Source organism: Microcaecilia unicolor, chromosome 9, assembly GCF_901765095.1.
Source record: "Microcaecilia unicolor chromosome 9, aMicUni1.1, whole genome shotgun sequence".
NCBI classification, from domain to species: Eukaryota; Metazoa; Chordata; class Amphibia; order Gymnophiona; family Siphonopidae; genus Microcaecilia; species Microcaecilia unicolor.
Window position 1 is genome coordinate 109,682,071 of NC_044039.1, and position 12,168 is coordinate 109,694,238.

The 12,168-nt window shown below is 45.1% G+C and overlaps 1 protein-coding gene across 2 annotated transcripts in view; it reads right to left on the reverse strand.

Annotated features, from left to right (window-relative positions):
- The window catches only part of PRORP (protein only RNase P catalytic subunit), a 193,907-nt gene that overhangs the window by 38,278 nt on the left and 143,461 nt on the right, over positions 1-12,168 (reverse strand). For both annotated transcript variants that reach the window (XR_003943280.1, XM_030213737.1), the window contains exons 6-7: positions 8,320-8,468; positions 3,928-4,123 (exon numbers count right to left, since the gene is read on the reverse strand). Coding sequence is in view for 1 of the 2 variants with exons in the window: in XM_030213737.1 (XP_030069597.1) it covers positions 3,928-4,123; positions 8,320-8,468 (345 nt within the window). In the remaining variant the exon portion in view is untranslated. The remainder of the gene's footprint in view (positions 1-3,927; positions 4,124-8,319; positions 8,469-12,168) is intronic.

Consider the following 12,168-nt stretch of genomic DNA (forward strand, 5'->3'; position numbering starts at 1 on the left):
GAGCAGAAGGTTTCAGTGTATTATCGACGACAACACCCAGATCTGTAACTCCTAACGTGGAACCTTGCATGACGTAGCTATAATTCGGGTTCTTTTTTCCCACATGCATCACCTTGCACTTGCTCACATTAAACGTCATCTGCCATCTAGCCGCCCAGTCTCCCAGTCTCGTAAGGTCCTTCTGTAATTTTTCTCAATCCTGTCGCGAGTTAAACGATTTTGAATAACTTTGTGTCATCAGCAAATTTAATTACCTCGCTAGTTACTCCCATCCCTAAATCATTTATAAATATATTAAAAAGCAGCGGTCCTAGCACAGACCCCTGAGGAACCCCACTAACTACCCTTCTCCATTGTGAATACTGCCCATTTAACCCCACTCTCTGTTTCCTATCCTTCAACCAGTTTTTAATCCACAATAGGACTTTTCCTCCTATCCCATGACCCTCCAATTTCCTCTGTAACCTTTCATTAGGTACCTTGTCAAACGCCTTTTGAAAATCCAGATATACAATATCAACTGGCTCCCCTTTGTCCACATGTTTGTTTACTCCTTCAAAGAATTGAAGTAAATTGGTCAGGCAAGATTTCCCCACACAAAAGCCGTGCTGACTCGGTCTCAGTAATCCATGTCCTCGGATGTGCTCTGTAATTTTGTTTTTAATAATAGCCTCTACCATTTTCCCCGGCACCGACATCAGACTCACCGGTCTATAATTTCCCGGATCTCCCCTGGAACCTTTTTGAAAAATGAGCGTTACATTGGCCACCCTCCAATCTTCCAGTACCACGCTCGATTTTAAGGATAAATTGCATATCACTAGCAGTAGCTCCGCAAGCTCATTTTTCAGTTCTATCAGTACTCTAGGATGAATACCATCCGGTCCAGGAGATTTGCTACTCTTCAGTTTGCTGAACTGCCCCATTACGTCCTCCAGGTTTACCGTGAAGTCAGTAAGTTTCTCTGACTCGTCCGCTTGAAATATCATTTCCAACACCGGTATCCCACCCAAATCTTCCTCGGTGAAGAACGAAGCAAAGAATTCATTCAATCTCTCCGCTAAGTCTTTGTCTTCCTTGATCGCCCCTTTTACCCCTCGGTCATCCAGCGGCCCAACCGATTCTTTTGCTGGCTTCCTGCTTTTAATATACCGAAAAAAATTTTACTATGTTTTTTGCCTCTAATGCTATCTTTTTTTCGTAATCTCTCTTGGCCTTCTTTATCTGCGCCTTGCATTTGCTTTGACACTCCTTATGCTGCTTCTTGTTATTTTCAGATGGTTCCTTCTTCCATTTTCTGAAGGCATTTCTTTTAGCCCTAATAGCTTCCTTCACCTCACTTTTCAACCAGGCTGGCTGTCTTTTGGAGTTCCGTCTTTCTTTTCTAATTAGTAACCTTTCTAAGATCGAAGTGTCATATATTAACAGAGCTCAAATAAATGCCAATAAACATTAACATTCTCTCAACCCCAAAGAGCGTTTGGTTACCTGTGAGCTGAGATGGCTCGAAAAAAAAACATATTTTACTGATTAGAATCTGACTATACATTTACAAGGGTACCCAATATGAAGAACTCCTAACTTAAGCAGTAAAAACTGCCTACGTCTTTTCTGAGTCTCTTTAGTTACATCTGGGAATATTGATATTTTAAGACCCAAAAACTCTTTATCTTTTTGAAAAACATTTTGATAATCCATACTTTATCCAAAGTTAACGCAACAGTTGCCAATAAAGTAGAAGGAACAGCCAGATCCGTATCAGAGGATTCTAGGATAGCTGAAACATCCAGAGGGAGTTCAGCTTGATTAGTGGACAATTGTACTTCTGTTGGTTTATTTGGCAGGTAATATACCTGAAAGAAAGGGGGAATAGTATCTTCTTTAAGTCCAAAAATTTCCTTTAAATATCTGTTCAACATTTCCCTGGGTGTGATCGATGGCACCCTGGGGAAATTCAGAAATCTTAAGTTATTTGATCTCAGGGAATTTTCCAAAAGCTCAATCTTCCTCCGCATATTCATATTGTCTTTTATCATGGTTGTTTGAATTTCTTGGAATTGAACAACATTTTTTTTCCTGAGTCTCAACTTTCTCTGCAGTTTTCTTTATCTCATTATTTACTATTTCTATTTCCTCTTCTAATTTTTTTGTCCTGGTCTCAAGGACCTGAGTTTGAGGACATAATACCTTGCCCAGGTTAACAATTAAGGCCCAAAGATTTTCCAGAGTTACTTCAGCTGGTTTCTCTTGTAAAAATTGTGGAAATTTTAAAGTTTTCAGCTTTTATTTCACTTGCATTCAAACATCTCCCGCAGTTTCCCTCGGGGCAGAGTCTAAATTAAAGGAGTTTAGCACTCCTTTGTTCTCCAGTTGTTCTTCCTGGGGCCCTAATCTCTCACTCTGGGCTTCACCACCCGGCTGCTGAAGAGGAGATTCCACTGTGGAACTTGCACACCAATGCTGCGGGGGGGAGCTCCTTGAACAGGGCTTAGAGTGACATCAAGCAAATACGGCATCGGATCTCCACCTTGCCTGTTCGCCGTCAGCATGCCGCCTTCTGTTCTCTCAATCACCTCTGGTCTCCGTAAATATAGGACCCGGCACTAAAGCTGAGGGCCGGCTTGGGGTCCCTGCAGCCGCCGACCTTCCTCTTCGCTTTGGCATTTCGAAGAACTGGAACTACTCGGAGCACCACGACAGGATCAGACCGCCATCTTGGATCCCTTCCATGTGACTTTAATATTATCTTTAACATATAATGCCATTTCCCCTCCCTTTCTTCCTACCCTGTCTTTCCTGAACACATTATATCCTGGTAAAACTATATCATCTAATTTCAGCTTATGTATTTAAAATCAAGTAATGACCTTGCATCTTATTCATTTACTTTCAGCTTAAGTATCTAAGACCATGTAATGACTACATCATAACAACACTCTGTAAGCCACATTGAGCCTGCAAAAAGGTGGGATAATGTGGGGTACAAATGCAATAAATAATAATAATATCCCAGGAGTAGGGAAGGGACGTGGGGCAAGCAATCCATGCGGGACACCAAAAACTGAGTAGATAAAATCTTTATTTGCAATGACCAGATATAGAAGACTCGACAAGGTTCCGCGTTTTGAAAAATGGTATGCCTGCCTCAGGAGTCAACGTATCTGTGTCAACTGTGAATATATTTTCAGTTGTGCAATCTAGATCATTCAGCGACATCTCAAAAAGCACTGCACCAAGAATATCGCTTAAAGCACTTTAATCTCGCCTGGACTGGTCAATGTCTCTGACTAAAGTACACTAACATACAGAACAGCCCACCTAGATGCAGAGTCAGCAGGGATTCTGCACCCATGTACACTGTAAACATTTTCTAAAGGAAAGTCCACATGTACTTTCCCTTTAAAAACTGTCAATGAGTACAACTGGTTCATCAACATTGCACTGTATTTTGATGTGGGCTAAACCAGGCTAGGTAAAACCACATGTACATTTGAAAACGTAATGTATCCTACCAAAAATTCATCCCGGGGAACACCTCCCATCAACCTGTCTCGAATTAAGTGCACTGTGGAAGCCTGAACATACTTTTAGCCATGTTAATTTTTCAGACAGCTCTTTTACCTGGGTAATCAGTAAATTTACCCAAGTTGTGAATGGCTTTAGAAAACTGACCTCAAACATGTGCTGTCTCTAAAGTGAAGCACTTTGGAGTTTGCAGGGGAAATTCTTCATTTTTTTTTGTTTGTTTCTCTTTGTGTCGTATTTTTTTTTTCATTAAAACAAAACAGTACAGTACATTCTACTTCATGTTAAAGTGCACTCAATTAGAGCGTGCTAAATGAAACAGCACACTTAACACCAAATGAAGCATACTGAGCCAAGCCCCTGATCCAAGCCTTTTGGACTATGGCATTTACATACAAATACCTGGAATGTTACTGGATTTCCTGGGCTATAGTGAGAAATCACCAGCTGGTGGCCCCGCTGCCACTTCAAGAAGAGATGTTTGATCTGGATATCAGAGAGACAAGCTCTGTGGTCCCTCAGGAGGTCTCTGGTGATGAACCTGCATTGATTCCCTGAGTGTATTGTGGCATACAGCAGGAAGGGATCATCTTCTGATCTTCAAAACCCAGCAAAAGAAATAAGAAAAGGTCAACCAGGAACCACTAGCAAGCACAAGAAACAAAGCAGTAGCTCATTCCTTAACTGACCCCATCTGGTTCTCACTAGGAAACAGCAAACTCCCCCCTCCCCCTAAACATTCCCTCTCATACATAACTGCTACTGCATCTTCACAACAGCTTCCTGGAGAGCTCCCCCAAGGCTACCAAGAGTCACTAACTAGCAGATGATCAAAAGCCCTGCGCTGTTCCAAACAGCACTCTAAAAATAGCGCTGGAACAGTGCGGGGCGTTATTGGACCTATGATCAGAGATAATAGCATGCTAATTCAAGCACGCAATTCTCTCTGATTACAGGGAAGAAATGCTGGAGGATTGTGCCTGAGAATGCGCTCAGGCACAATCCTCCCGCACTTGTTTGACAGGTCTGGGCTGTCAAAAGCCCAGACCTGTCAAACACAGGGGCTGGAGGTCCATGGGACCACCAGACCCTAACTAACCCTGCCCCGAGCAAGGCAAAATGGGGGCAGGAGGTCCCCCTGCCCCAGGTTCAGGGAGGGCTGGAGATCTGGTGGGTCTCCAGCCCCCCCCCCCCCCAACCCTCCCAGCATTTCTAACAAGTCCCTGGTGGCCCAGTGGGCGACCTCCCCACCCCCCCCCAACGACAGGATCATTTAGCCAAAAAAAAATGTTGTAAACTGGTACTGGGGTCACTGATGGATTTCTGCCACAGGCAACGTCGTGTCATTCATTCTACCATGAGAATCAGTGTAACTATGCACTTACCTATGCACAACCTAGTGGGTTATCTGTATTAGTCCATTAGTAGAACTTTTATTGTGATGCTTACATTATTATACAAGTCTGTCTTCTCCAAGCTATATGCTAAAATAATCCACAGCACATTTGCCAACTGCTTCTGCTTCTCCCAGATGTGAGACTGGTCCTATCATAACTGCATTGGGGCCTTTGGTGGCATTGGTGAAAACCTCTCATCCCCCACCACATATACATAATGTTCTTGACATTTTTCCCCCTGGCTACTGCTGGGACCTGCTTCACCTTTAAAACAGGGAGTGCAGGGCACATGGGAAAGATCAGACAAACCATCCTCTGCAGCATCTATTAACAATGTTCCTTTTCTCTCAGTGCCCTCACTTAGCTCAAATGCTGCATCCACATTACTTGAAAGTGTCAGACAGGCTCAAGTACACATGAAGCTGGATCATCTCTGAAACACAGATTCACTGCAAAGAGACTAATGTAAGTGCAAATGTTGCTGTTCCCAGTTAACCAAAATCAAAAATGTGATGACTATGCAAAGAGCTGTAAGGCCTAGCTAGCCCAGTGGCGTAGCCAAGGGTGGGCCCGGGTGGGCCCAGGTCTACCCACTTTGGTTTCAGGCCCACCCAGTAGCAGCACACCTATGATGTGGCTGGCAGGGATCCTCACCAGCCGAAAACTCCCAACAACTGCCCCTCCTGCATACCTTGTAAATAGCAGATATTTGCCTGCAGCGAGCAGCGACTAATACTGTTCACACTGGCCCCACAGCCTTCCCTCTGATGTATTCCCATCTATGTGGAAACACATCAGAGGGAAGGCTGTGGGGCCAACATGAGCAGTGTTTATTAGTTGCTGCTCGTTGCCAGTGAAAATCTGCTATTTAAAAGGTATGTGGGGGAGGGGGGATGTTTGAGAGACCATATGGCATGCAGGCGAGAGAGGGAGATGCCAAATCACTGCGGGACAGGGCGGAGTTCTCCTGCCCACCCATCTTGGGCCCAGGCCCACCCAAAATTGGGTGTCTGGCTACGCCCCTGAGCTAGCCAGCCCAAATTCTTTCCTGTTGCAGTACCACAGACCACATTTGACTTGATGCAATATTGAAAACCTATGCAATCTCAGGTTTGGCCCTCACATCTAAGGATCCTCTCTTTATTCCATGCTTTTTTAAAATTGAAGAATTCACCACCTTCACTGGAAGACTGTTCCATGACCAGGCACATTGTTTCACTGCTGTTCTGTCATATACAAGACAGATACAGCAGGTGCCACAGAGGACACACAGACACAGCAGATGTGGATGTTTCAACTGAAATTCCCCCACCTCCCACTGCCAAAACCGCTGCTGAATACAACCTCCCTTTGCCCCTCCCCATCCCAGACCAACCAATAGCCAGCTCCCCCCCCCCCCCAGACACCCTGGTGATCTAGTGGCCTATCTGGGGCAAAAGTGAGTCATAGTTGTTCTCGCCCCAGCCACCTCTGTCACCAAAATGGCCACCATGACTTTCAGCTGTAGTCTTGCAAGACTGCTGCTGAAGGTCTTTGTGAACATCTTGGGATTGGAGCTGGTATAGGCAGAAGTGACTGTAAATTTCCGCTGCCTATATCAGCTCCAATCCCAAGATGTTCACCGAGAACTTCAGCAGCAATCTGAAATTTACAGTCGCTTCTGCCTATACCAGCTCCAATCCCAAGATGGCCGTCGAGAGCTTCAAGCTACAGAGTTGCACGGGGACAGAAATCTTACCTATCCCCGCCCGTCCCTGCTGGAATCTTACCCATTCCCACCCATCCCTGCAAGAATTTAACCCATCCCCACAAGACCCAATTCGGTCAGCTCTCTCAGTCTCTCTCTGGATTTGAGTCACAGCACTGCAGGCAAGGAAGGAACGGGAGTTGGAACTTGGAACACTCTGGTGCACACATGTAAGATTTTGTCTCTGATTCACTGGCACACAGATAGAGGTCTATCTGGCCCTATCCTTATGTCCCAACTGCTGGAGCTGCCGTCGAAGCCCGCTCTAGTCTATACGTCTTATTTGTGGGACACAGACCATAAAAGTCTGTCCAGCACTGTCCTCATGTTCCAGCCACTGAAGTTGCTGTCTAAGCACTTTCCAGCCCATCCTAAACCAGATCGCCATGTATTAGACACAGACCATACAAATCTGCCCGGTATCAGCCCTAGTTAATCACAGCCAGAGTCGCCATCTAAGTGTCACTCGACACATCCACACACATGCAGCCATTTAAGTTTAGGTTTTTTATAACTTCCATTTTCTAATTAGAGATTCTCTGTGTTATCTCATGCCTTTTTGAATTCCTTCATCATTTGTGTATCTACCACCTCCTTAATGGAAGACTTTCCGCATTTGTGCTGTTAAAGCAAGGAGGAGGTTCCCATACGCTGCCCTGCCGCCAGCCCTGGCCCCTTCTCTCTACTGCACCCCACTCCACCTCCGAGGAAACAGGAAGTACGTCAAAGAGGCAGGCCGTAAGATAGAAAGGGTGGGTGGCAGGACAGCGTATGGGAACTGCTGCCATTTTGACTTCTGGAAAGTGAGAAAATAAGGTAAATTCAGTGAAGGAAGGGCAGGGTGCGACGCAAGTGCCGCCTGAGGCCACCGCCTCAGGTGGCCTAATGGTAGGGCCGCCACTGTATGTACTGAGAAATCTGAACATATGCATTTATTTTATAAAATACACATAAAACTGCTGTACTTTATCTGAAATATGTGTTTTGGGGGGGGGGGGTTTGTTTAGTTTTTCTTTTGAGTTCGGTGGGTATTGTACTGCCATTGTATAAACCACTTTTTGGTCTTTTCTATGTGATCATTTACCCTGTTTTTACTTGGTTTACTTGAAATAATAACAAAAGATTTAAACATAAAATACACATTTATTTGGATTGGCTCACACCGAAATCCAGGTTTGGCCAAACTTCAGTTTTGGTTTGAAAATGCCAGGGTGGAGTGGTTTCGGTTTTGGCCTATACTGAGTAGTAAATTTTGGCTGCCCTGTATACAGTACACATGCAAATTTACACCTGCCTTAGAACAGGCGTATATGTATGCACTGGCATTTGTTCACTATGCGGCTGGATCTGGGAACCTACTTTATTAAAGGCACATTTGTACCTATGTGACCTTTTTAAATTAGGCACCTTTTTGGACTTCTCCCATAAGTATCCTATTATAAATTTAGGCCCTTAATGCCCAATAAAATATTTCTGTTAAAAGCGGATCTGATCAGTTAAAGCAGCTGAAGATTTGAGCTCTTCTAGTGTAAATGAAAACTGTACCAGTGTTAAAATGTGACTTTTTGCTCATTAGGCCCAAGGTGACCTGTACCAGTTGCATGAACTAAATACATGTGGAAGGAACCAAACCTCCCACAGAATACCTACATGTTCTCCATGAAGAAGCAGTTTGCCCGCTGCTGTATGAGATCCATGTGCTGTCTCAACCAGATGCCTGGCTCATTAAGCATGTGCTTGCGACCCAGCACGAGCAGTCGCAACTTGCGCTGGGCAAGATAGGAGACCACACTGAGGAGCTGCAAGAAACAGAAAGACCACGGTGCTCAACGTCAGACAAAAATATCTATCAAAAATAGGTGCTGTTGTGGTGCACGCTAAGCTATTATTCTGCAAAGGGCACTCTGCCTGGAGCGACCTTTATAGAATACTATCTTGGTGCACATTTAGGACCTAACATTGGACGCAAGCGCTTATGCCTGGCAAAAGCTGCTGTAAATGCTTGTGCCTAACTGATGACAGTTTGGCTGCAAACGCAGGTATTCTATAGCATGCCTAATTTCTGGGAATGCCCCTGATCTGCCCATGGCCACTCCCCCTTTCAAGTTGTATGCAATGAAATTTACGTGTGCATGTTATACAATAGGGGGGTGTAGGGCAGATCCACATATAAGTCCTAATTACTGCCAATTAACAGCAATTAGTGATTGTTAGCACCTAATTGGCCATTTAGTTTATGCACAGATATGGCATCCGCATTCAAATTTGGGTGACCAATGCAAAATCCAAGGGTTAGCGCATAAAATTGCACATATAGGTTCTGGGATTCTATAGCTGTTGCACATAACTTCAAGGGGTGTGGCTGCGGGAGCAGCATGGGCGGGTCAGGAGCTTGCCCTACATTTACACGTTAAGGTTATAGAACACTGTCAGTTAAATGAATAACTGACAACATTTAGGTGCGTGCATTTACACCAGCCTTTGACATGGTGTAAATGGTTGTGTCAAAAGTTAGGGACATAAATGCAGACTTGCACTAGTATTCTGTAGCAGCAATTACTTGTGTAATTGATGATATAGAATTTGCGTTCAGCATGTATCATCCCAGTGACTAATTTTAGGCAACCTGTAGACAATTACCCCCAATATGTTCCTAATAAATGTCAGGTACTGAGTATGGAGGGCTATAACGGTAGCCATAAGGGAGGACTTTCCCACCTCATGTATGACATTTCATCACTGATACCACCATGAAATGCAAAATAATACATATTTTCATCAAAGTTAATTGATGTTGGATAGTGCCATAACCACAACACAACCACAAAATGGAAAAGGAACCCCTACGTACAGTGGTGTGCTGGAGCCGGCTCGCAAGAGCCGCTTGTTAAATTTAGACAGCTTTTGCGAGCCGGTTGTTGTAAGGGGCGAGCCGGCTCCACTGCACGAGGTAAGCATGGCAGGAGGGCGCCATGCTTACCTCCCCTCCCGCTCCCATCCATTTGTAGCGATGCCCTTCGCCCCCTTATCCTCCCCTGCTGCTCCCATCCGTCAGTTTCAAATACCTGCCTGGAAGCGCCGCCTTATTTAAAGCCCTGCTGCCCGTCTCCAGCTGCCTTTCCTGATTGCTTCTCAGGAGTTCGGTTCGCGCCTTTAGTCCCGCTGGGCATGGATGGGCAGAGGGGGGCAGGGGAGAGAATTGCTGGGCATGGATGGGCAGGGGAGAGAATTACTGGGCATGGATGGGCAGAGGGGGGCAGGGGAGAGAATTGCTGGGCATGGATGGGCAGAGGGAGGCAGGGGAGAGAATTGCTGGGCATGGATGGGCAGGGGAGAGAATTGCTGGGCATGGATGGGCAGAGGGGGGCAGGGGAGAGAATTGCTGGACATCGATGGGCAGAGGGGGGCAGGGGAGAGAACTGCTGGGCATGGATGGGCAGAGGGAGGCAGGGGAGAGAATTGCTGGGCATGGATGGGCAGAGGGGGCAGGGGAGAGAAGAGAATTGCTGGGTATGGATGGATAGAGAGGGGCAGGGGAGAGAGGAGAGTTTCAGGACATGGATGGCGGGGAGAGCAAGAGAAATTCTGGACATGGATGGAGGGGAGGGGAGGGAGAGAGAAGAAATGCTGGACATGGAGGGAAGATAGAGGAAGGAAATTAGATGAGGGAAAAGGAAGTGAGGAGAGAAACTGCACATGGATGGAGAAAATAGGCAGAAGCTGGATCCACTGTACAGTCAAGTATGCGGAGGACCAGAAATGAAGAAGAAAGGAGGAAAGAAAAGAAATAAATGGAAAGGAAGCCCTGGAAACGGAGTCAAGGGAACAGATAGAGAGCAGCAGATTCAGATACTGGACCAGCATGATCAGAGAAACAAAGTCACCAGACAACAAAGGTAGAAAAAAAATTATTTTATTTTCATTATAGTGTTTGGAATATGTCCACTTTGAGAATCAGGTGCTGAACGTTAAAAGTTTATATTTATTTACTTATTTATGGCATTTTATCCCATATTAAACATGAATTAGATTGGAACCTGGGATCATTTAATTTTTTTTTCCTGGAGAGAGTAATGTGTTGGCCACCGCCCCCCCCCCCCCCCCGGGTATAGCCAGCTCTGCAAAAATTTTTTTGGGGGGGTGCAGAGGTGGGGGGAGGGCGCAGTGGTGGATGGGGGGGGGGGCGCCGAGGTGGACCGGGGAGAGAGCCTGTTGTTAAAAATTTACCAGCACACCACTGCCTACGTATAAAACAAACAAGCCTAGGAGTAGGGGTGAACCAATTAGACACTTCCAGCCCAACGTATAGTATGCAAGTCTTTATGTGGCACCACTCATTACAAGCCCTGACACGGGGCCGTGTTTCGACTGGAAACACCCATCTGCCTCAGGGATCGTTCACTCATTTGGCTGGAAGTGTCTAATTAGTTCATCCCTACTCCTAGGCTTTGATAGCGCCGTAAATCACAACATTAATATCTGCTTTCTAGTAGTGCCACAGTTGTGACCATCAGGACAAACTACCAGATGATGAGTCACAAAATATAAAACTTCAGAATCCAAACCAGGAGGTTTTTATCTTTAATGCTGGAAAAATGAAACTGTAGGATTTCAGAGGTTAACCAATGGCTGCTTTGCAGTCTAGGATTATGTTTCTGAATTATTTGGCCCAGTGACTACAGAGAAGCTTCACCTCAAACTTGCTTATAAGTTATAAGTTCAGGCCTAACTGTATCCATGGATAGGCTTGCTCATGAAAAAAAGACTTTCCAGAGATAGTTTGGCTTCTTTTAGCTTGTGCTGTGGTATATAAAGTACACTTTGTACCTAATTTTAGGCCAGCATAAGTGTGGTTTCTTACTAGTGGTCACCTTCTCTGCAGTTATGTGGGGGGATTTCCTGGCTAGAAGTTCATGGACTCCCACGCCTGAAGGCTTCTCAGAAAGGGAAGAGATGAGACACATTAGTAAACCTTCTTTTAGTCAGCAAGGAAACAAAAATGAGGAGGCACAGAGAAGGAAGAGCACAAGGTCTGAGTGATTTGATTGCACTGTGAACCCTTTCCAGGGGTGCTAGCCTGCGCATAGAGTGGGAGGATGGAACCAAGGTCAGGGGGTGGGGAGATCCTTTCAAAAGGGTTAAGAAGAGCAGCATGTTTAGCAACCCATTCAGCACAGAGTTCAATATTTAACGTACTTGTGCTGTCTTTTAGTGCAACAGTTTACTAAAGGAGAGTGCTATTGGCATGCAAAAGGTTGAGTTTTAAATTGCTCTCAATGTTAAAGAATAATGCTAAACTGGGGTTTTAAATAAATATATATATATATATATATATACACACACACACACTTTTCTCTTATCAATAAATCTTTACTCCAACTCAGAACTAAACCTGATCACCTGATATGAGGGAACCAAGTCAAAGAATCGGGACTACAGCAGTGTCATCCATTCTCTATTTCTAATAGAATGGACGCCACCACCATTTTGAGGCCGGGA